Below are 26,120 nucleotides of genomic sequence, written 5' to 3'. Positions count from 1 at the left end.
TATATTTATAAATTTGAAGTATAATTTTTACCATAATTGTTTAACACATACATGTACCCAACATTATCTTCTTATTTTAGGTATACTTTTGTCACACCACCCGTGACAGCTCCTCGAATAACAATGCATACATCCCATCCCCCACCTCACCACTTGGTTCAGGAGAGACTTCGAGAGACTGTACTATCAGCGGATTTGTCTCCAAAGGCAACGTGTCTCCATCCAATATCAACACGTCTCCTTGTGCAGTTTCCTGAGAAACGGCTGATTCAGTATGATTGTGGTATGAATTTTAGACATATATTTCATATGAAATTTATGATTTTCCAATTAATTGTTCCAAATGAAAATTTATCAGTGTTGGAACAGGATTTTGCATTTCATACTTAAAAAATAATGATTTGTGTAAACCAATTTCATATTGACAATGATGAATCATATTCCTTTCATTCGCGGTTTCCATCAGAGGGCACCCTTGTCTTATGATGGTCGTTCGTCCTTCCTTGGAAGTCTGAGTCAACATGGTCTATACTTAAGGTAACATTTTATTAATAATAGTTGATTAGTGAACATTCTTCAGGTAATGTTAATGAATGCATTATAAATACATGTAGATTAATGTTCAGTACATGCTTTCCACTATTTAGGTAAATTACAAGTACTGGATATCTTGCTGCACAGATTAAAAACTGAAGGGCACAGGGTATTGATATTCACACAGATGACGAAAATGTTGAATATTCTTGAGGCATTCCTGAACTATCATGGTCATCGTTACTTGCGTCTTGATGGTGCAACTAAAGTTGAACAAAGACAGGTTTTAATGGACAGATTTAATGCAGACAACAGGATATTTGTGTTTATCTTATCAACACGTTCTGGAGGAATTGGTGTGAATCTGACAGGTGCAGACACAGTTATCTTCTATGACAGTGATTGGAATCCAACAATGGATGCCCAGGCTCAGGATAGGTGTCACAGAATTGGACAGACTAGAGATGTTCATATATACAGGTAAATTTCAAGAGAACACCATTTTCAAAAACTAAGAAACGATTAAATTTGGTTGCATGCACAGATTTCATTAAACATTTTGCAAAAGATTTTTAATAAAAAGTGAAGACGGTGTTGACCATGTTGACGATGATGAAACATATTCCTTTCATTCGCGGTTTCCACCAGAGGGCGCCCCTGTTGCCCAGTGATGGCCTTTTCGACCTTCCTTGGAAGTCTGAGTCAAACATGGAACATCATAGTATTGAACTAAGACATTCATGAATGTGGAACTTTTTATATTAAATCAATTTCTTTTGTTTTTTTTTTCCATTGTAGACTTGTTAGTGAGAAAACAGTGGAGGAAAATATATTAAAGAAGGCTAATCAGAAGAGAATGCTTGGGGACATGGCAATTGAAGGTGGCAACTTTACTACTACATTCTTTAAAGAGGTTTGTATTTTTAATGGTATACAGACAAATCAGTGTTTGATATTTATATCTAAATTAATGATGGAAATTTGTTGGTATTTGAGATTTCCTCTCCTATTGGGGTATTAGGCAACAAAGTCTTGTTTCCTGCTACCTACAAGATAAAAAAAATGGGGAGGTAGGGAAATATTAATTTTTCCCTGTCCGTACATCTGGATTACCCATGATCATGGCTTGTCCGGCTATCTCCTGGTGCAGTTTTTGAACTACATCTTAAATATTTTACAGGATATTTCTACACATGATGAAGGTGTGCAGGGCCAAAAGATTTTGATTTTCGTGAAATATTACGGATATTGATGATAGTTACACTTAGTTATTTTACTCAGAAGTATATTGATCATGGCCTGTCAGGCCATCTCCTCCTGTAGTTTTTGAACTACACCTTAAATATTTTTTGCAGGATGTTTCTACACATAATGATGGTGTGCAAGGTCTTAAGATCTTGATTTTAGTTGAATATTGCGGAACTGGATGATACTTGGACTTTCTAAATTTCTGTGCTTAGCCTAACAAACCAAGTATTAGAAACAGGGCTTCTAGTTTCGAAGACGATTTACATTGAGTTAATGGGGAAGCAATCTAGACTTGAACAGTGCTTAAGTTAAAATGGCCATACAATGTGGGAAACCACCACTCGCCAGCTTGCCAAATACGAGTAGATGTGTAATTGGCGAGTTCGCATTAACTTTCACTCGTCAATTTGGCGACCGTCATTTGATTGGCAAGTTCCAAGAAAAGTTAACCAGCCAACAGGTTATAAAGTAAAACATCCCTTAACATCATATATTCAAAATATGTTCCTTACATTTTACGAAGTTTAGCTTGAATATGTACAATTTTATTGACTTGTAAAGCATTGTTTACGATCTGCCATTTCAATTCCCAGTAAATGGAATGTGTTAAAACCTATGCAATGGTTCCGATCTCATATTAGTATTCAAACGAAATTGTCTTGTAATTTAAGATATGTTACCTTGCAAATTAGTTGTTAGTTGTCAAAATAAAAATGAACAAGAGGCAAAAGATAAACATTTTCTTGTTTCATAATGATGAATCTGTTGAAATATAATTTTATTTTTAAAATATGAGTGGAAAAATGGAGTACTTATTTTGTTACTGTAAAGTACATGAAAACTTCAATGGGAGGGAATATTAAAAAAAAAAAATGGAAAAGTTTTTGATAAATATAAAAACAAATGAAAAGATAATTGAAGAAAGAAAAAGAAAGGTAGAAGGGAGTCAAATCCAGGAGAAAACAGATAATACAGGAAAAAAAAACAAAAAAAATATGGCTAGTTGAATATCTATTTGGCTAGCAAGATCAATATTCCACTTGCCAGAATGGCCAGTTGGGGAAAAAAATGGTTTCCCACACCGCCATAAAATGTTTAGGGTAGGCATAAAAAAATGTGGTTGGTTGTGAGGCAGGAAACTTGTATTTTTAGCTTACCTTGCCAAAGGAGATGTAGGCTATTGCCATCACTTGGTGTCCGTCGTCATTAACAATTTTTAAAAACTCTTCTCTGACACAACTTAATTAGATAGAACCAAACTTGGTTTGAATGTTCCTTGGGATATCGTGCATAGAACTGATGTGTGGATTTTCAATCCGTTAAAAAAATGTTGCTGCTGTTACTAAAAATGTAATATAGGGGTCAGTCAAAAGTTTTTTGCATATATCTCCAAAATTGTTAGGTTTCGCCAAACTCTGCATGGGTAAAAGTGTAAAGCATGAGATCAGTCTGTGGACAAATTTTCATTTTAATCCGTTAAGCCATGTTTGAGTTGTTATCTCCAAAACAGTTACGTTTAGCCAATTTTTTTCATGTTGAAATGATCCTTATTACAAGGCCTACAAAAGTTTGCATTGGATCAAAGATGTTGGACGACTCCTAGTTAAAGTAATTGCCCTTCAAAAGGTGAAAAATAATGTTTCAAACATTCAATTGATGAAATGATCCTTATGGTATGGCCTACCCAAGTCTTCTTTAAGTCAAAATTGTGGGACAACTCCTTGTCAGAGATATTGCCCTTAAAAAGTCAAAAATCAGGTGAGCGATTCATATAATATTTTGTACAATTCCTATTATAGTGAAGCTGGATTGTTTAATAATAGTGAAATTATGTTTTTTGCAGCAAACAATCAAAGACTTGTTTTCTGAGCCATCAGGTTTAGATTCCTTAGTGAAAAAAGAGGATGATGATAAGGGACCATCTGAAGCTGCCGAACTGAAGGTGAAATCCATGAAGGAAGTGGCTGGTGGTGAAGACGAAACAGATGTATCAGATACCAAAGTTCTTAATCAATTTGAAAAAGTAAGCATAGGTAACAGACAATTTTGTGCTGTATTTTCTGTCTCCTGGAGGAATCTATTGGGGGGGGGGAGGAGGTTAAAACAGGTGGTAATCGTGTGTCAGATTGTGAATTCATGAAGTTGTATGCAACATCTATGAATAATAGAAATTAAATGTGACAAGGTCTATTATACAATTCTCTTTAAAGGGAGAGAAGGTTATGGTTATCATTTTGACGAAACATTGTATAAGTATAGATTCTCCTTCAGTCTTTAGGTGATTTCAAGATTTCTCCTCTCCAGCTTCGTTTAGTGGGTTAAATCTATAATTTAACTATCAAGAGTGAACAAATCTTGCAATCCCTGAGAGTATTGAAGGAGAATATGTTTCTCTCATGAAATCAGTAGAAAACTTCGAAATGTTAAATGATGGGAAATCCTCGGAAATCACCACCCTGTGGTTAAAAAGTCGCATGCATTTTTAATCACCCACTTAGAATTGGAGGATTTTAACTAACCTACTTGGATAATATACCACTCATTCATTTTGTTTCATTTAAATCTTCAGTTGATGTAAGGTATGGCTTAGCAAGGTCATAAATACAAAATAAAATCATTAACATCCAATTCATGTTGACATATATAAAGGGATGAATTCCTACATGATCATTTTTATTCAGGTTTAACTTGGTATTGTTGTAGTTAAATTTCAATGATGTATATTTTTGTAGGCATTGGCCAAGACAGAGGATGAGACTGATGTTGTAGCTGTTGAACAGGTAAAGGCTGAACAAAAAGCTGAACTGGCTGAGTTTGATGAAAACATTCCATGGGATGAAAGGGAGGCGGAAAGAAAACAAGAGGAAGAGTCTAAAGTAGAGCTTGAACTAGCTATGCTGGAGAAAGAAGTATGAATTATTTTTTTTTTTTACATTGACACCATTTCAGGTTGTCTTGAATGGTGTTTTTGTAAAAAAAAAAAAATGAAGAAAAAAAATAATTTGAGGAATATATTCTTTATTGTCGAGATTTTATGTTTACCACTGGTCTACTTGGCAGACATCGTTGTTTAGTTGCCTCCATGGCCTCTAGATTCCACAAATTTGCCTATATCAACACCTTTGTACGAGCCAGCAATGATTAACTGGTTGTTGTTGGTCCCCAAACATTGGTTACACAAATTTGTCTCTCAAGTATTAAATTACTTTCGTACCTAGAGGGATTATTTTGATATGTATCATTATGCTACATGTATTTCCAGTCTTAAAATTAATTTATTAAAGAGTTGAAATATTGGTTAGAATTTTTTACATTTTATAGTTCCTTCTTACTATCCTTTTGCAAATGGAAGGGGATTGTGTATTGCTGTGTGCAATACTCTTAAGATTCTTGTTTTACATGTAGACTTAATCTTTTTCAGCTGACCCCAGTAGAGAGATATGCTGTATGCTTCATGGAAGAGGAAATGGATCCGTTGGCTGAAGAATTACAAATAGCTGAGGCAAGTTGTCAAGGGTGGTTTGATACTGATGTATTTTTTAACGGTTAAGAAGGTATTCGCTACAAGTTTAGCAAAAGAAAAAACACTTCAAGCAGTGTTATAGAATTGAGCTAAAGTGAATTGATGGTAGCAGTGGTTGGGTAGGCCATGCGCAATTTGCGCATTTGTATCGAAAATGGCGCATCAAAGCACAATCAGAAAGCGCCGTAGTGCGCCCTTAAAGTTCTTTTATTGATCGGTATTATTCCTGTTCTGTTCCGTTTTGCGTCTTAGCGTCATAAACTTTTGTATTATTTTTAAAATGACATGAAATCGCGGTTTTCCCCCGATTAAAAATAGACTTTAAAAATAAATCGCCGATCTGATTGGAGGATAAATTTGTACAAGCGGCTTTAGCCAATGAAATTGATTGTTGTCGTACGATTCTCGGAACTGTATTACCAATTTCCCGCATTTGGGGTCTCGATATTGGCCAATGTTGATATCCCTCGGCAAAATGAAACGATCGTAAACCGAAAGAATATAAACAAATAAAATGAACTTGAATTGAAGGTTAATATTGAAAATAATGCTTTTAAATGTTCTAAGTATTTTCAATCAAACTTTTTGATAAACCCTACGCGATTTTGATGAAATTTTTGCATCTTTTATGTTACGTAATATGATAAAGTTAGCCATGTCGATCGTTCGTTGAATTTCTTTAAAAATGGTAATTAGCCCCCTAAAAATTCAAAATGGCCCCTTCAAATCTAAAATGGCCCCATGAAATTGTCAGGGATGGGGCCATTGTCCCATCATAAAAAAATCCTTCCCAATCACTGTGGTAGCAGTTGAAAAGATTATAACACTTCTATTTTTGCTCTTTAGTTTTTGTGAATAAAGACACTTTTGATAGTTAACATTGATGGCTTTTGATCAAATTATATGAATATTGTACCTGCATTTTGTGAGAGGGGGAAATACTGCATAACCCTTGTTTGTGTTTCTGTAAATATTTTTCCATTACACTTTTCTCAGCAACTTCACATAACAGCGGCTTTTTTTATCACATTCTTCCTGTAGGTATAATTGGGGTCAATTTTTTGGAAATTTCAATAACTTGTTTACTGAGGACTTTGTTTATTTTCCCTATACATGTATCATGTTTAAATGTGGGTGTTATTAGTAGTGAGTCATCGTTCACAGATTTCTTGTTTGCATTTTATTCAGTGGGTCACTTGAATCATAAAGTTAATATTCATTGTGAATGTTTTCTTTGTTGAAAGAACATAAATTTTAATTTATAGATGGTTTATTTTCAGGATGACATTGAAAATGCCAAGAAAGAGTGGGAACTTGGGAGGCTAAAGGCCTTGAAAGAAGAAGAGGAGCGAAGGTTGGAGGTTGAGGAGGATGAAATGCTCTTCACCTACACCAGAGAGGATGCTTTTAACCAGGTGAAGAAATCAACCAAGAAGGCTAAAGCTGCAACAGCCAAAGTTAAAACTCCAAACCCTAGCCGTGCTGCTTCTGCTAGGAAGCGACCGGTGAAAAAGAAAGATGAAAACTATGTTATTGATGAGGATAAGAGGAGGTCAGACCAAGGTCTTGCTGGTGTCAATACTGTAACTCCAAAACCAGCAAGATCAGTTGGTAGACCTCCAAAAAATAAAACTCCTAAGGTTACTCCTAAATCTGCTAAGGGTAAGAAGGTTACAAAGATTGATGTTGAGAGTATTGATGTTGATGATAGTGATACACCTAAGGTATTGAAGCCTAAACGCCAACCAAAAAGCACTCAGAAAATATCAGAGGAAGAGCAAGCTCAAACTTCTAAACTTGTTTCTAAGATTCTTGCACAAGCAAATCAAAAAGCTGCAGCAAAAATTACATCAACACCAGAACAAATAACATATTCGCAACAGCTTTTGGCACAAAGTCAGAAGACAGAATTTACAAAAGCTCAGCTGGCCTCAGCCATGCAAAAAGTGCAACAAGTACCCAACATGTCAAAACCTGCTACAGTCAATCCTCAGCTGCTCACACCATCACAGCTTCAACACCTCAAAAATATCATCTCTAATGCTCATAGAAATATTACACCTGGTCAGGCTAGTGCTGCCGTCTTGCAGCAACAGTTACAAGGACAGTTTTTGACATCACCGGTCAAATCTACTCCAGGTACACCAGGGCAGCAATTGTTCTTTCAAACCTCTCCCAATCAACAGGGTCAATTGGTCTTGTCACAAAACCCACAAATAATCACTCAACAACTTCAGCAAGGTGCTCAGACAGTTGTTCAACCTTCTCTGGTTCAGGTTCAAGGGAGAGGTGGAGTTGGGACACCAACACTTCTACAGGTCCAGAGTTCACAGCCTGGTGGTGCTCCATCATTATTGCAAATACAACAACCACAAAACATCCCTGCTTTTGTGCAAATTCAAGGATCTCAGATGGGGTCATCTCAGTTAATTCAGGTTCAAGGTTCTCAACAGGTTGCAAGAACAATCCAAGCACCAAAACTCACAACGCCCACCTCACAAGTTGTACAGTTTCAAACATCTCCATCAGCACTTCTTGCTCAAATACAAGCTTCACGTGTTCATGGATCACAGAGAAATCCTACATCCACACCTCAAAAATCACATCCAACTATTGTACAGGCAGGTCAAGGTACACAACTAGTTATTCCTCCTAGTATTGCTAAGCAGACACCAGCTCGAACAGTACAGTTTCCTGCATATGGTTCACAAACAGTTACACAAAACACTACACCTTCAATAATAAATGTACAGAACTTGGCACAACAGGCCACAAAACCAGTATCAAATAAAGCTACAGTACAAGATATACAGTTAGTGGTAACAAACCCTAGTGGTTCGCGGATGACTCCAGCTATTCAACAAGCTAAAGTTGGTCCACCACAAACTATACAAGTTGTTACATCACAAGCATCAATGTCAGGGGGATCAGTTCAACAAGTTAAACCCGCTGCACAAACCATTCAGCAGGTCATTACACAAAACAGTGCTGGGCAGCCAGTTGTACAATTCCTCAGAATGTCTGGTAGCCAGGCCACAACACACACTACACCAAACCAGGACACAAGCTCTTTCTCTAGACCTCAACCAGGTCAGCAGGGTGTTGTCTACCTGCAATTGGCAGGAGGCAAAGCTATTCCAGTCTCCCTTGCTAACTCTCAAATGACTTTGCCTATTGTTAAACCTGAAAAACCGAAAGGTCAAACTATTCAGCCAAGTGGTGTACGTAATGTTATGCCTACTATTGTTGTTACTCAGGGTAGTGCTATTCAGGTTGCCAATGGGCCAATAACTGCAGGCAAAGTTAATGCCCCTGTTTCAAGGTTTCAGGTGGCTGGCAATGTTGCTCAGAGGCCTCGATTACGTAGTCCCCTTCCTGTCAGTGCTCGCCCTGCTATAGCCACAGTTGGAATGGTGGCAAGACAGCCTATACCTGATAATATTTCAACAACAGTTCCACCACCATGGAACAATCCAAACTTAGTCATTAGAACAAGGCGAGCAGCTGTGCAGGATCAAGGGAAATCAGGGATAGAAAATGGGGTAGTTTTCAAATCACCACCTGAAACCAACGAGGTTAATCATATACCTAGTGCTAATGTAGATAGTAAAAATGGTTGTGTAACAACTCCAAACAATGGTTAGATATGTTGCATTTGGTCTATCATTAAACATGTAAATAATGTGTGTAGATGTTTGTACAGGAGAGATTTTGATATTCCATTTTGTAAAAAATATCATCTGTTAACCTTTTGTACATTTGTGAATTTGTGACATAGTTGCAATGGTTTTGTTTTTATTGTGGCATTTTTAAGTTTTGAGAGATTTACAGAACATTTTTGTTGGACTGACATAGCTCTTCGCCAGTTAACAAGCTACACATCACTATATTGATCCACTTATTTAAATTCTGTTTTGGGCTATTCAATAAAGTATCCAATTTTATGGCCAACCTGTGCATCATGCTTGAATGTTAATCCAGAAACAATTCCATTTATACATTACTAGCATTCAAATGTTTCTGAATTTGCATTTTAGGGGAAGCAATGGTTAAATTGATCATAAATGACACGTTTGTTTTATGTTCCTGTAATATGAATATTTTAAGTTTATCATGTTTTGGTTACAAGTGGATTGATATTGAATGATTGCAAGACAGCGTCCATGCAAAAACCAGACAGTGGGTGGCACATGACAAATATTCAAAAAATTTTGTATCACTAATGATCCTTTCTCAAGGTTGAATGTTAGATTTTGATTAACTGCAATGGTTTAAGAGAAATAAAATAAATAGGAAGCACTGAAATTCATTGAAAAAGGGAAGTAACTCTTCGAAAAAAACTCAATACGGTTGAACATAAATATGATATAAACATCATATAAATATTACATAGGAACAAACAATTCTGGGATAAAATTTATCATGTGCCATCCCAATCATAAGAAAACACCTGGTTCCTAAATGGACAGTCTGTTGACAACAGACAATAGTGAGAGAAAAATGTACTTTGTGTTGATCAAATGTTTCATTCAGATACTATTCCATTATCACCATTTCAATAATATTTGTGGTTGATAAAGGATGGATCCATAGAATTACTTGCTTGAAAGAATTATATTTATCATTTTCCCATTATTTCTTTCTTTATCCATTGATGTTACATGGTAACTTTAATTTCATAATTTCTTTTAAGAATCATAATACTTGGTTAATGTAACATGGAATTGTTTGTATGTTGATTTTGATAGTACAAATCTATGTGATGAGAGAAAATATTGCACATGTTTAGATTGAGCACTGATGTAAATGCAGTGTATGTATTTTTTGTATGCTGTAAATGATTTTGAATCAAAGGCAAAATAAAATTTATGAATATGAAATGTGTTTTCTGCATCTCTTTTATCATGTTCACTGGTTTTGTCATGATCCGTTGTTTAAAAAAACTATCCAATTTAATTGTTTTTTAGATTAATTTTTTTTATTCTGTATTATAAGTCAGCGTGTCCAAACATTTGATGAACTTTAAAAAAAAAAAAAAAAGATGAATATGACAATCTAAATTAGTATATGCTGAATGTTAAAGGGGATCAGCATGATGCAAAATTCAGGCTAACATGACATAACTTGTAACATGATGCGACCAGGTTTGATATAAGGTTTATGGTGTCATTGTGGCAAACCTGTATCTCTACAAATTCTTCTAAAATTAACTGCAGGCCTCTTGATTGTATTTGGCTTAAATCTCTTGACAGCGGCACCACAACCTTGTATCATTTGTGGCCTGATGTGAGATGCAGTTTCCACATTTGTTCACCATAAATTTTATAATGTATTAATTGTGAGTCAACCTTGGGTGTTTAATTTTGTCTGTAACTAATGTACTACTTCAGCTATACAGCTGGGCAATATGCATTGCTCCAGTGACAATCTATTGAGTCCAAATGGATCAATCCATGTGTAAAAATAATGGTTTGCAAGGTGAAGTCACACTGGTGACTGGTTCATCTGTTATGAAACCACCTTGCCACACCAAATTTATACTCATGGTGTAGTTCAACATTTTCACCTGTTAAGATTGTCACCGGAGAAATAACCGTTGTCCAATCTGAATGATTGAAGTGATACAATAACTATAGGTAGCCTGAAAACCCCTATCATCAACTCGCAAGAGTGAAAAATATACACTTTAATGGACATCAAAGTGATTGATTAATTGATTGTTGCAAACTCAGTAGATACATGTAACTAGAGGATATCCATGCAAGTTTCTGCTGGTCATTTTATTTTATTAATGTTCCCTCAATCTTAGTTTGATCTGTTCTCTCTTTGACCACTTCTAAATTTTAATGTATGTTCATGTACTTATACAAACCTTCTAAGTTTAATTGCATACTAGTATTTTTTACAAACATTGCTGAAAATCATTTTCACCACTCTGACCCAAAGTCATGTATTGTTTATTTCCCCAAATCACAATCCTACCTGGGTTGGTAGTTACGGCTATGAATCCTTTTTTTTTTTTTTTTTACAAAATTGGTGACAATCATGGTCAATCTGCCAAGCTAGAAAATTTGAAATGAATAAGATAATATTCAGTTTCATTATCGCAGTTAATACAATTCAGTAGTTTTAAACTCGCACTGTTTTGGTTGTTTATCTGAATATTGAGGAAATGAACAGTATATTATTTAAGCCTCACAATTAACAAAAAGTAAACAAATATAGCAGACTAAGTGAATTCCTTGAAAGTAAGACTAATTCTGTCAAGTAATGATTGACAAAGCAATAGTAGTTCAGATAACCTAACATATAATCAGAAAGTTTACTGAAACAACCTATTGAATACCTTGTTGAAATCGATAAGACTTAGTCCAGCAATATGCTATTTGACCTGACTTGGGTTAATAGAGTACCAAAACTCCTCAAATAGCAATCCTAATTTCTGTATGACCACAAAAATTTGGCAATTGAAAAATGATCTGGCATCATCGCCCTTTGACACTTTGTTTTCATGTATTCCCTTGATATTGGTTGATTGATCCTTAAAACAAATTGAAGTAAGGTTCCAAAATACAAAAGAAATATGGGTTTTGATTTTCATGACTTATGGTGTTGGTGGCCAAAATCAAGCATTTCATTAAATGTAACTTACTGAGATGACTACATTGAATGCATATGGCTATTGATTATGTTTCACAATATTTATACCACATTGGACTAGGGTATAGGAATTCGGGGCTAGAAATAAGCATTTTTGATATCTAGATAGAGACTTGACCATAAATAAATGGATCTATGGAATTGTTTTACATGATTACGTACCACCAAAGGAAGCCTGAGTTAATTTTGATGTTTGTTTTTGTTTGTTGGGGTTTAACGTCTGAGCAGCAGTATTTCAGCTATATTCAGACGATGAACATGAAATTGATGATAAAATGAACATGAAATGCAGAGATAATTTTGAGGGTTATGACTTGAACCAATTAGGAATTCCCAAAACATGCACTTCAATAATGTCCTGTTAATAAGTTGAGTACAAGTGAATGGATCTCTTTTTAATTGTACTTGAAGGTGACATACCATAATAGGAAGACTTGAGATTTATCTTTGGGGATTGTGACATGATCCAAGTAGGAAATTCGGGCCAGAAACAGCATTTTCCTGATTTGAGTTGAAGGGAATGAATATTTTTGAAATTGTACTACAAGGTGCCATATCCTAAAGGCAAGGTTAAATATTATTCTGGAGATTGGAACTGAAACAATTTAGGAAAAATGGACCACTGTGATACTGGTCAATTTCTTATCCAATGTCAAATGTCTAATTGCAATCAAAATTCTAAGCGGTATCAAGTTTGAATGGTGTATCAATACTTGCCCCAACTGTTCAAGGTTCTACATCAAGGTTGTATCAAGCTGTGTCCTGTGAAGCATTTTATTTGTAGTTGTATAGAAGTTGTCTTCAGTAGACATGAAGTTTTCATTCAGTAACTTAGCATTACTTGGGATGTTGACAAAGTGTGATTTAGGTACCACAGGACATAAAGGTTTGGATTATTTTGCTCTGTCTTAGGAAAGAAAGGTCTTAAACAAGCATTTTACAAAACTCATTGTTTACTGCTGAACTATAAATGTGATTTCACATGTTGATGCCGTTGTTGAAAATATATTTATGCATTGTTTTGATACTGATGTCTTTCAACTACTGACGTTAAAAGGTTACTGGGAGACAAATCTTGGGTCATTCAGAGCAAAATGGGTAGTATAATTCATGAATTATTAATGCGGTTTTATTTAAAATCTTGACTTCTTAATACTATTTAAGATGAGACTCATTTTTAATTTTTCTATATTAAGGTGCAAAGGGTAAAAAAAATTTTACTGCTGGATTATAACGAAGATATCTCGATTATTGCTTAAGCTTACCATGGACTCTTTATTTTAAATTTAAGACCATAAAGTTTTTATTTAAATCTGTGTCCAAAACCCATTCTCCGGGTTCAGACATCTGTACTGTGGAATCCAATTGTTACGAGTAATAAAAAGTAAGACTTGATTCTATCTCTAACATTATTTTAATATGGTTCCTGTATGCAAGGCTTGCTATGAAAATAAAAAAAAACACTACCATAAACAAACTAGATATTTCAAACTGGCTTCAAAAATTAAAAGAAGCAGTTTTTAGGAGTCAATTCGTGCTTGTCAAAAACCCACACAAGTCACTTTTTATATCTTGCATAGTAACAGTTACAGACCATATAACTAGTCATTCGGTTGTTTGACTAAAGGAGTTTAAAAAATAAATAGATTGTGTTTGAAATTGTTATTTTTTATTTTTTTGCAAGACTTAAGGTTCTTGATTTGGTTGATACTAGTGGAAGATGAATGTGTGTTTTCTACATCATGAGTCGCTTATATCTTGGGCAGTGTGTGTATTATATATGGACTGGTACTTGAAAAATCATCAATTGTTTATTGTTTATTTGCTTAAAACAATCTTGAAAAACCTGCTTCTCTGAAGAAGATGATTTACAGGGCCAATACATTGTTTAAGAACTTAAAATTCTCCAAGTATTGTTCCACCTCCCCACTTCCACTCTGCTACAAGCTTCTTTTTTAATACAAGTCAATATATTTAATGACAAGCACCAAGTACAATGAAATTGGTGTAAAATCATGACTTATGCCTTTTTTCAAAGTAAAATGTGGACTTCTTTTCATGTTTCTACATGTACTTGAAAAATAATGTGTTATATTTTTATATTCTAGGTATACTTGTCGGATGTGGATCAAGAAAAAATGCCTGTAAGTTATCAACATATTCTAGCACAACAAGTAGTAGCTAAGATTTTCCCCTCCATAACAATTAAATGAAATAACTTCTATTTTCTTAATTTGGCATTCACTCTTTAGTATTTTGTAAAGAATCTTGGGGATTTAAAAACAAAAACAAAAAACAAAAAAACTACAATTAGCATTTCATTACATCTATCAAATTTTAGTTTCGCTCTCTTATCATATTCAGGCAGAAGGACAGGAAATATGTGGTTTTTTTTTACTTTACTTTTGAGCAAGTAGCAGTGTGAACATAAATATTTAACAATAAAATGATTTATTATTGGTGATTGTGTTTACAGATGTGGACACCTCCCACCCCACCACATGATGATAATGATATTTATATCGACCAATCCCTATGCTTCCTGTATGAACCAAACATGATGCCAGAGACACAACTGCCACCTATTTACATCAAGAAGGAACACAAGAAACCAAAGATTGAATCTATTACTAGTATGTAATGTAAAATATATCTTAAGAGACAACCTTCAGTTGAGACTGAATGATAGTCTCTGGGTCCATTTTTTTTTTTTTTAAATCTCAAATATCCCTGAATTTTCCCTGAAGTTAAAGCTGGTTGGTTAGAATTGTGAGGAAGGATTTGGTCCTACAAGTCTATTAGCAGATGAGAATAGCAGCCAAATGTACTAACAATCTGTCAAAAAGATTTTCATTTGAAATGTGAGGGAAATGTCGAATTTGGTATGCTCTTTAGCTTTAAGATTTGTGCCTATTGTGGCTTTTGTTGATTCACACATTAAATTACTCTTCACTCTGTTTTGGAATATTATTTTGGGCCATTATTTCATTGGCTGAAATGGATTATTTCCCATGATATTTTCAGATGTTAGTAAAAGCTTTTGAAAATTCAATGTATTTACTATCTTAATTCAAACATTTTTGTAATAGTACTTCGCAGTTTAAGAAGTAAATTTTGAAATATTGCTTTGGTTAATTTAGCTCGAAAACAGAAAGCAAGAAAAGAGGAGCAACCAAGAGTTCCAAGGTCTTTATTTGATCGACCAACATCTGCCTTGCTGAAACTACGTAGAGAAGCCAAATTAAAGCAAGGTCTGTTGAAACCATTCCGTCCTGTTCCACAGATGTTAAACAAGCCTCCAGACCCTACTCCAGATCATCCTGAATGGCTTATCCATGAGGATTGGGCTTTATTACAGGTAAAGTTCTGTATGAATGACTAAGTATCAGAGTTGCAGACCTTAATTTAAAATATACTAGAAGTAACTTGTGATTATGCATGGGACATTCTATGAATAATATTTTTACACTCATCTTTTTCATGGTAACAGTGAATTGAATTATATTTTTCATGGAGTTTGAATTTCAAAAGTAAAAAGAAGGGGAAATCCTTGGATAAAACAACATTTTGAATGAAAGTACTGCATACACAAAAAAAAATGTACAATTAAAACTTTTAAAGGGTGAGGGATATCTATGACAGATGAGGGTCTTTGGTCGTTCATATAGTATCTATTGCATTACAGACACATGTACATGAACAGTTGTTATTATTTGAAGAAAATATTTAAGAACTATATATAATATTTCAATTAAGGAGGTAGACCTAGGGTAAGGGACACAATTCTTACACATCATTGAAACATTTGTATTCTGCATTTTACATCAATCTCATGTAAGCATATAAGTAATTTGGACTGATTTCATTCTGTTTCAAATGAAAGTTTGGAAGGCTTTGGTGGAATTGAATATGATACAAACATATCACTGATTTATGTCCATTACCCTAGGTCTGCCTCCTTAAATGACACAAGTCACATATCTCTTGCAGTCAGTACAGACTATATTTGATGTACCGTTGAATCTCATGGTTGTCTCCCCTGCCCACTTACCAAACTGGGATCTTGTTGCCGATATTGTCAACAGCTGTAGTCGTGTGTACAGATCAGCTAAACAGTGTAAGAACAGATATGAGAATGTTATCATCCCTAGGGAGGAAGGGAGAATACTTTATGATATAAATCCTAAAAAGCAGAGCAAGAAAACTAAAGGAATTTACAAGGTAAAGGTTGTCTTATTAAATGTAGATGTCTTTTTAATACCATGGCCTCTGTAACAACTTAATTATGTTTCTTCCTGTATAAAAGGAAACTGGCGTTTGATTAGTAAAATATTATCACAATTTTTTTTATACAAATGAGTTGTTTATGTCAAATTCTTAACAAGTCCGCTAATCATGTCGGTTGAAGACAGCCTTCCTATTACTTACTTGTATTTTAAATGGTTATCACAAGTTTACTGTCTACAAATCAATATGATAGTTGGAATCTCCTTGTGACCTATGATAAACTCTGTTAAGCGTTTTATTTAAATGAGAACTTTGCAATTTTGATAGACGAAGAATAACCGCCCAATGAGAACAAGTCAACTGTTTGTTCAGGATAACCACAATGCTATAAGTATGTTGTACAGTCTGAGGTTTGATGCCGTGAAAGGTATTGCCACGAAGCGACCACCACCGCTGAAACAAACTTTGGTCAACCCAACTCTGAAGAATCCTAAACATGCCTCTGTTCTGACAGAGAATGAGATTAACTATGAACAACCGATGACCCCAATGCAGGTTGCTGAGATACGGGCCCAGAGAATACAAAGGGAGAAGAAACAGAATCAGGCTGCTGCAGTAAGATTGTAGTAGATTTTAAACCTGTAAATTGCAGTGAGACCACTCTAAATCAAATACTTTATTCAGATAGAAAGTCTTTCAAAGTCTTTAAATATCATGGCTAATACATCGTGAACCTATGTTTACCCAACATTTGCCTGAACAAATTTTTGTACTTTAAAGTTTGTGCAGGTGCAAAATCAAGGACTTGAATATACTTGAATTCTAATTAGGGTGCTTGAAAATCTAGAAATTGTCTTCAATGCAAACGTTTTTGTTTTTTTTTACTCAAAAATAACCAAAGCTAAATTGTATTAATTTTTTCTTTTACCAAGACATTGAACTGATACTGTTGCTTAGTCAGTGTTTGGTATGCTTGTCGACTCAATTTATACAAGAATTTTTGATGAAGGGTCCTTGAAAGTTCTTGAAAAGTCCTTGTATTTACTAAAAAAAATATGTATGAACACTGTAACAAAGTTTTGGGTTTGGACACGTTTCACTGTATTATGTAGTAATTACTCCACAAGGTGATGAATTTAGGGTACAAATTTTCTTCTTTAAGTCAAACCACTGATATTGGTATTCAAGAAAAATGTCATTGGCCTATGCTACTCTGCACAGGTAGCAAAAAAAAATTAAATTGAGATTTCTAGATCAATCTTGTATAATTTTGATAAACTGCATTCAATAGAAAATAGGTATGCTCTATCTAATGAATAGTTTGTATCTTTGTGGGATATTTGAAGGAATGTTCCTATCTAACGCACACCTTTATTGTTTCCCTAGCAGGCAGCTGCTTCTGAACAACAGCTTCAAAAATCACAAGCACAAACCACCCAGGCTACCCCTACTCCTGCCACACCTTCCCAACCTGCTGCAGGGACTGCTGCTGTAGTTGTAGCTCAGGCTCAAGGGGGCCAAGCTCAGCAGCTTCAACAGATTTATACTACAGTCACTACTGCAGGGCTTGTAAGTGTTACGCTTGTAGAATAATGAGATGGGTCTTTATTGCAGTGTTAGTCTTAATGTGACAAGATGCTTTTTAAAATAGCATATTCTTGTGGAGTGTCTACTAACTTTAGTAGAAAAATCAAGAAAACTAGATACTGCCAAAATATTGTGATTAAAATTTTATTAATTATACAATGTATATAAAAGATTTCAATGCAGTTTCAATGAGTATTTTCTTTTCAGCTGCAGATCTATTCATCACTATTTCTAGAATTCCTTAATAAAAATATTAAACCATTTATATATAATCGCTAATTTATATTTCAGCAAACAGCTACATTGGCAAAGACAGCTGTCACTGCTGTATCACTTCCTAGAGCTGCAGTTGGTGCTACTAGTAACATTGTGGTAAACACCCCTCCAGGTGTAGGATCTAACTTTGCTGCTATTAATAGAAGGATGAGTCAGGCCAGTGCTGGACAACCTGCTACTGTGGTAAGAATCTGAGTGCTTTCTACAACATGTCTTTGTAAGATTCAGGCAGATGTTCATATTAGTACAATATTTCATCTTAATTTTTCAAGTAACCATGTAAATTTCTTGCTTTATATTCTTACCTTTTGTGACCATCCTCTAATATTTTAAAAGGTTTTTAGATGACTGAATTCTGATTTGACAAATAACATCATCACTACTTTGTATGAATATAGGGGGAAAAAATAGGAGAAATGCAACAAATGCATTAGCAAATAACCTAAATACAAAATGAAAGATGCTTTCAGAGATCACCAAAAGGTCTTCAACAAGTGTAAACACACCTTTAACCACAAAAGTAATAAAATCCATTGGCTTAGTTACTTGAATCAGTTATTGAATCTTAAAAACAAACTTTGGGTTCCCCTTTACCTAGGGTTGGCATTAAGATATAAATAGTCTCCTAAATACAACTTGAGGACTTCTGATGATATCTGAACTTTAAGGAGTATTGCAATGTTAGTTTGAAAATTGTCTTCAGCAGAAGGCAGTCAGTAGTTTCTGGAGGTACCAAATAGACTGGATATTAAGGTAAACATTTTAATTGTTGCATGATTTACATTAGAATTCTAAATTTTTTCTGCTGTAGGCTGTGTCTGGGATGCTTACATCAGCCATCAGAGCCCAAAGAGCAGCTACTCCTCAGACAATCCAAGAGATTACAGCTATCAGCCAGGCATCTCCTGCTCAGATAGCTCAAATCTCTACAGGTCAGGTAGTAAGAACGTCTACAACACTGACACCTGCTCACTTAGCTGTAGCTGCAGGACAACAGAGACTGCCTGGTACTACTACTGTTGCTGGAAGTAAGTTCATAGATTCATAGATACTATTACTTTTCCTTGTGTTACTAGTATACAGAGGTGTTTACTTTTAATAATTATCCGTAATTTTTTTTCAAATTTTGACTGCAAATTAAGCTTTTGTGAATCCGTCCATAGTATATTTGTTAAAATCACATAAAGTTATGGATTTTAGAAATCAATTTCATGAGACAATGACTTAAATAAACATCAGTGAAAACTTCTAATAACTTTATTTGATAAAATGTTACAATGGTGCTAAAATAAAACTTAGTTTTAGCTGTTGCAATGATGCTACACATGTTATAATGCAGAAGTAAAAATTAAGCAATACAAGCTGGTAGCGCAGCTCAAAATCTAGTAGCCATGCACTTTTTAGGGACTGCTAATTTTTATCCCAATCATGTTTCAGACAGGTCCCTCCTTATTGTCTGTTATCAGTTTGGGTTGTCTAAGCGCAGCTTTTTTTCTTGATCAGATTTTATTTAAATTTTAATCATGCATTAGTAACTTTACAGCTTGACTGGGGTTGATTTTCACTGAAGTCTGTCATGAGAGCCAATATCTGAATGTAAGAATAATAGCTTTTATACAGAAATCTCATGAAGGAACTACTTTAAGGAAGCTTACTCTACCAGTGCACCTGGTCCATGCTCCAAGTTTTAAGTGGAGTCCAGGTTACTCGTTTACTTTTTGTTTCTTTGTAAATGTTATTTTGGTTATTTCATGTTCTTTGTTTTGTATGTCTATTTCCCTGTCTAGTCTTTATCCTTGGAATGTATTCTTATGATTTCCACTTGAATCTTGGTTCTCTTGGTAATAATTCTATTGGGAAACTAAGGTAAAACCCACAAGTTAATGCAGTGCCATCAATTTGTGTCAGATTGTCTTCAACTTGGGATGAGATTTTGATATCCATAAAAGCTAGAAGGGCTTTTATTTTCTTCGAGAACCCTTCAGGAGACCCACCATCTCCTGCTAAGTGTTTATTACTAGGGTTAATGTTTTTACATATTGTTAAATCATAATTAAATGACTAGTTTTGAGATTGACCTGTTTTGTTTGCAGGCACCATTGTCCAACAGCAATTGACTGTAGCAGCAGGAAAGGCCATTACTCCTCAACAACAACAGTTAATACAACAAAGGCATTTGATTGGTCAACAAACTATTCAGCAGCAACAGCTCAGAATGCAAAAATTAAACATTACAGTATGTATAACTACCTCCCACAAACTTAATAACATATTTTTTTCAAACTATAACACTGTATAATTATTATTTTATGCATTCTGCATTCAGTTGACTTGCTCAATTACTGTAGTTAGTATCTTTTAAAAAATGCCATGATTTTCTCAGTAATTTAAAAAGGAAATCAGATTCTTTCTATATTATTTATAATATATGTTTATTGGGGTTTTTTTATGCAAATTAATCATTCGTTCAGTGTTTAGATTTCTTCAATTTTTTGTGTAGCAACAACAGTTGAGACAGATACAACAGCAGAATGCTAGACCTGGTCTACAACAGAAAACAGTTATAGCCCAACAGTTGGTTACTAGTGTTGCACAGGTTAGTTCAAATAGACAATATCTGTATAAATGTGTGAGATTTAGGAATGGGTTCTTACAACAATAAATTGTGTACACTCAGTTTGATGAAGTTTTATTTCTTAACTTTCAAATAATACCTCATTTCCTTTTTTTTATACACCTGTCAGTTTTGTGCTCACGGCACAGAAAAAAATGCATATAGTGCATTTGAGAAGCATATTTTAATGCACAAGGAAACTTGAAATGACCGTATTAAAGGCTTTCACAATTAATAGATATGTAAAGACTAATTAGATTTTATTTTCTCACCTCTCTATGGTTTCCCTCTGCCAAATAATGTATTTTTGTTGCTACCCCATACTTTCTGTAACTTAGAATATTTTGTAAAACATAGGTTCCTAGACAGATGAAGCGACAGTTAACAGCTGAAGAATTGACCAGATTAAAGCAACAACAACAACTGATACAGAAGACAGCCCAAGGACAACATTTACAGCAGGTAAACTGCAGGTTACTTCCAAGTGTATCCAAGAAACTCAAGCAATCATTTTAATTTTAAATGATTACCTCTTTTCTTTTTTTCTTTTTTTTGAGAAATTGATGCAAGTGTTTATTGAGGGGTTTTGAAATAATTAATACATGTAAATGTTAGACCAAAGTGACTGTTACAGATCAACCGACTGGTTTACTAGGAAATTCCGCTTTTTCAAATCCTAAATTTACCATTCAATTTCTTTGTTATCAAGTGTTCAGTAAGCTTCATTGAATCGCATCTATTTTAAACATGTTGCTTTGCCATTCATTATACATATTCTGTCTATTGACAGTTACCTCCTACACAGATCATTGCTCAAGGCCAGGTACAACAGGTTCAGCCTGTTACAGGCATTGTTAAAACTGTGTCTACACCTGTGCCCATACAGATGCCATCCAGTAGTGCGGGAGGATCTGCTGTCAGCATCAATGTTACTGTCCCTGCTCAGAAGGCTAATATTGGTAGGTATTAGCAGATGATACATCAGGTTTAATAGTAAAAAACCACTCGACAAAATCTTTTCCAGTATTTAATAGTGTTTTTCTTCTTAAAAGCAAAATTTTACTTTTCAAGTCTAGATATGAAAACATTTATTCAATATTTGTTGGCTGGCCTTATAAAATTGATATGGTTGTGGATCAGTTTCACTGATAAGTTTGAAAATCTTACAAAAATGTCTGAATATGACCAGCTAACATACTTAAGATACATTTAAGTCAGCAATATACTCACTTAGAAGTGGTGTCCCAATGGAGCAGCTCTATAACAAGCTAAATACATATATTGTTTAATAGTTAATATTTTTACAGCATTAATGTAAAAAGAGGTGATGTATTGGATGTTTAAAATGAGTTTTCTTTTCTATAGCTGCAAACAAAGCAACTATCAGTCAGTTGCAAAAAGCTGGTACCTTACCTCCCATGCAGTTGTTAAGGAAACCAGGCCAGAAAATTACTTGTAAGTTTAATTATCAAGATTATATCATTGGCAACTAATATTTCATCTTAGCATAGTTGTTTGACTAAGTTGACTTAAACTTATTCAATAGTGCATAGTCTACAAAAATTGAAGGGCTCTGTCTTAGATTTGGACACCTGTACATTCAATGTACGAATGATTGTGGAGTCAAGAGTCACCAGATGAGTAGATTGTTGCCACTTTGGTGCTAGTGATCTCCTATATAAAATCATGGCTATATGCCCCGAGTGCTTGCATATTGAGACACTTGGTTACCTCAGCTTTGGACAGTTACATGTGTATTGATTTTCGATAATATGTACAAATTTAAATGCACAATACATAATACATATTTTAAATAGTACAAAGCATGGAAAATTACGAAGTTTAATAATGTTTAGGGTTGATATGATACAGTAATATCAAAATTCTGGAGGGTTAGAGATTTGGGTAAACAGTTCATTATTAAAAATACATGGAAGATACCATTAATGTAGTATCTGCAGTATGCTGACTTGTACTGTATTTATTTCTCCTTTAAGTTGATTGGAAAGCATGTACCATTATATGAAGTATAGTTTCTCATATTATAGAATTAAATATTCACAAATATGCTCATTAGACTATATTTCTTTTAGATAAACAACTGTGATAAAAACTGTGTTTAAAAAATTTACTTGTTTGATGTGTATGATCACTGTTCATTGTAATAAAATTTCTGTTTTCCTATTTTAGCCATAAGTCAGCCTATAGGGAAGACTCAGATTCCTGTCAACACCGTTCAAATAATACCTCAAACTCATAATGCCTCTGGTAGACCTTTAACCTATCAACTCCAACAAATCATGAGTACCAACAAACCTCAAGGCATGATCATTACCTCACAACCCACCATTATTGCTACAGTAACACAAAGTCAGCCATCTGGGCAGATAGTTACTAAAGTTCTAACGTCATCTCAAGCCAACATTCCTGCTACACAGATTCAAACAATATCTGCTGCAGCAGCACCTACTGTAACACAGGTGACATTGGCTGGAACTACACCAGCACAACTTCCTGTTAACACAATCAGTGTCAGTCATCCAGTTCAACAAATTGCAAAAACTGTCACTATGGCAACTGTTTCTAGCGGTGGTGCCAGTGGGGCTACTATTCAAGTGCAACCTGTAGTGACACAATCACGTGTTACTACTATTCCTCAGGCAACAGTAGTAACCCAAGCAGTGCAGCAAATTCAGGTAACACCCAGTGGCACCGTACCTCAACCAGTTACACAAACAATACATGTTCAGCCTACTTCACAAATATCAGCAGGGTCAAGTACAGCCTCACCTTTGACCCTAACCGTGACGCCAACCAATCAGACTCAGACTCCACCACCAAATGTGACTTTAGTGCAACAGCAGGTCCCAGTGACACAGACCACTGCCCAACCTACTGGCACAGTTACTTCACAGGCAGCTCTGGCAGCAGCTGCTGCTTTACCCCCTCAATCCCCTGTCACTCCAGGGGCTGTAACCTCAGTTGTGCAAACTCAACAAGGCCAAGGACAGTCTGCTAAACCTTCACCATATGCCATGAGAACAAGAAATCAACCGAAACATCAATGACATATACTGCTGACCATTTATTTGTGTGAAATTGTGTTGCTCTTATCTTGAATGCATTATATGTGAATGGGAAATTGTAAATTTAATGTGTAATATTAGATAGAAGAAATTATGAGTGTTTTGTTTCTCTGGTGAACTTTTATATTTGTTTTGAATAGAAGTGGTTGATTTGTAAATTAGGATTATTTTTTTTTGTTAGTGTGTAAATGTTAATTGTCATTTGTTGATATTTATGGTGTAAATTATGAAATATCTGTCATTGTAGCCTAGGTTTTATACTTTGTACTCATTAGTTCATCTGGTATTTATTTGCAAATTAATAAGTTTAGAAGCTCTTATCATGTTTCAGATTAACACACATTTTGTTCTCATTTAATCATGTTAATTTTATGAATCTTCCCTTCTTTTTTTTGAAATATGTGACCTTAAAATCATGTGTTATAGAATAAATCAGCTTTCAGATTCCATGAAGTAATTGCTTGTCAATTAATCATCAAGTAGTTTTATAATCTATGATAAATGTCAATTGAATAAAAAGTAAGAAAGCATGATTGAAAAGTAAAATATCTGAAGGCAGCATTTGTTTAATTTTCTTATAATGTAAGTCTAAAGTATTTGCCAGTTCTAGCCTCATGAAATTTGTTGGGCTCATAACATCATATATTGTCTGTCGAAATAAAAACTTCACTCCCTTGAAGTGAAATACACAGTATATTTAGTATGTTATAGTTTTTGCATCTATAACTTAAAAACTTGTAACCTCATATGTTGAAGGTAAATGCATGTATGTTGTTCTGACATATTGATATACATTTGTACATGTATTCTTTATAAACAGATGAATTTTAATTACAGAATTTACCTAATATGTTTTTGTTGTTATGATCAAGACTGTAGCAATATGCTTGATACATATTGTGGGGATTTAGCTAATATTTCTAAACTAATTATGACAGCTTTTCATTTATTATACAATTTTTATTTCAACAGCTACATCTCTAATAATTGTAGATTAAATTTTTATATGTAGTACTTCATTGTGTCTCATTGGTATTTATCATTAAAATGTCTTCAATATATTGAGTTTTCTTTAAGTGACATTTTATATGTCACTGAGTAGTTCTATCAGTTTCGCATTAACTGAGCTGTTTATCTCTGCTTACCCTTTTTGGATTTCTGTAAAGTTTTTCCATTCTCACAAAACAATTTTCAGTGGTGGGTATGAATCACCCTTTCTGATCACATAGTGTATACCTCTTTAACTATTATTGATAGTTAAGTCTTGAAAACTGACTTCCTTTACAATATGCAGATTTGTATGAAGAAAAATAATTATCCATGGACAATTGAATGATTGTATAGGGGTGCCGACAATGTGTATGTCTGTTTTCTTTGTTTAGACCTTTTCCTTGGATGATATTCTTATGATTTCCTTTCGAATCTTGGTCCCCTTGATTAGTCTTGAATTTGTGGGCTAGGAACAAAGTATTGTCAGTAATTATGTCCCCCACTTTCGTGGGGTGACACATTGTATTGTCCTGTCTGTCACACTTAGTAAGCTCAACTCTGCAACAACTGCACCAAAATTCATGAAGGATATGAAATGTTGTGCATAGGGACTTACTAAAAAGCACCCTAAAGATAATAGGTTGTATTTACTTTGTTTGAATGACAAGAAAGTGAAAGAACTGGTGAAATGATATTTGCTTTGATAAAACTTTTTTTTTATATCACAATACCCATTTCCAAGTCAACATTGAATTAAAAAGATTCATGATGCATGTTCTCTAGAATTAAAAATGATAAAACAACCAAAAACAAGTAAATGAAGTCAAAGAAATTTGTAATTTACAATTTTGATGACTAAAAGAAAGTTGTTGGGACAAAATTAAACGAAACTTTGAAATAAATAAATTAATTCGAATTAAACATTTAACCTGGATTAAATATTAAAAATTAAAATTAATGACGCTGGATAGATTAATTGTCAAATTTCATAACTAGAAAGTGAAACCGCTGTTTTAAAACGAGATGTTAAAAAATGTACCGGGACCGACTTTTTTCCCTCGCCATGACCTAGTGTGTCATTTATCTCCACCACAAAATACATCAGATTATCAAATAAGATGGGGTGATCGATCTATTTTTCGATATATTTGGCATTAAAAACGTTAAATTTGGCGAAAAATTTACACTGGTAAATTTCGTATTTTGTTCTACCCTTTATTTCACAATTTTTGATCTTTAATTCGAACATGAAAATTACGGAAAACAATACTAACATAAGATACTAGAGTCCCTTGGGAAAAAAATAAATGAATGCTATTATTGATGTAGGTCATGGAGGATTTATGAACACTGTTGCTCTGAAGTTAAGAAATAC

At 34.3% G+C, this 26,120-nt stretch overlaps 1 protein-coding gene and 1 non-coding gene across 6 annotated transcripts in view; both read left to right on the top strand.

The window, feature by feature from the left end:
* Window positions 1-24,814, top strand: part of LOC148607898 (chromatin remodeling protein domino-like) — a 56,162-nt gene extending 31,348 nt beyond the window's left edge. For 2 of the 5 annotated variants that reach the window (XM_088544240.1, XM_088544244.1), the window contains 21 exons: window positions 81-283; window positions 648-1,014; window positions 1,333-1,447; window positions 3,626-3,805; window positions 4,515-4,691; window positions 5,204-5,284; window positions 6,586-6,720; window positions 14,074-14,109; window positions 14,442-14,598; window positions 15,106-15,323; window positions 15,956-16,186; window positions 16,520-16,807; window positions 17,579-17,761; window positions 18,071-18,238; window positions 18,867-19,083; window positions 20,149-20,291; window positions 20,556-20,651; window positions 21,027-21,131; window positions 21,460-21,628; window positions 22,035-22,124; window positions 22,860-24,814. In XM_088544240.1, the coding sequence (XP_088400366.1) occupies window positions 81-283; window positions 648-1,014; window positions 1,333-1,447; window positions 3,626-3,805; window positions 4,515-4,691; window positions 5,204-5,284; window positions 6,586-6,720; window positions 14,074-14,109; window positions 14,442-14,598; window positions 15,106-15,323; window positions 15,956-16,186; window positions 16,520-16,807; window positions 17,579-17,761; window positions 18,071-18,238; window positions 18,867-19,083; window positions 20,149-20,291; window positions 20,556-20,651; window positions 21,027-21,131; window positions 21,460-21,628; window positions 22,035-22,124; window positions 22,860-23,737 (4,237 nt within the window). In that variant the 3' untranslated portion in view covers window positions 23,738-24,814. The remainder of the gene's footprint in view (window positions 1-80; window positions 284-647; window positions 1,015-1,332; window positions 1,448-3,625; window positions 3,806-4,514; window positions 4,692-5,203; window positions 5,285-6,585; window positions 6,721-14,073; window positions 14,110-14,441; window positions 14,599-15,105; window positions 15,324-15,955; window positions 16,187-16,519; window positions 16,808-17,578; window positions 17,762-18,070; window positions 18,239-18,866; window positions 19,084-20,148; window positions 20,292-20,555; window positions 20,652-21,026; window positions 21,132-21,459; window positions 21,629-22,034; window positions 22,125-22,859) is intronic. The other 3 variants (XM_088544241.1, XM_088544245.1, XM_088544243.1) reach the window with 3 other exon arrangements.
* On the top strand, window positions 1,139-1,239 carry LOC148607899 (small nucleolar RNA SNORD14). Its single transcript, XR_015915590.1, has one exon. It is a non-coding gene; the product is annotated as a small nucleolar RNA SNORD14 (small nucleolar RNA).
* Window positions 24,815-26,120: the final 1,306 nt, after the last annotated feature.

The sequence above is a fragment of the Perna viridis genome, chromosome 9 (genome assembly GCF_037379345.1).
Source record: "Perna viridis isolate PV_CMFRI_1.1 ecotype Kerala chromosome 9, ASM3737934v1, whole genome shotgun sequence".
NCBI classification, from domain to species: Eukaryota; Metazoa; Mollusca; class Bivalvia; order Mytilida; family Mytilidae; genus Perna; species Perna viridis.
Note: the sequence above shows the minus strand (reverse complement) of the source record. Positions and strands in the feature narration are given on the sequence as shown.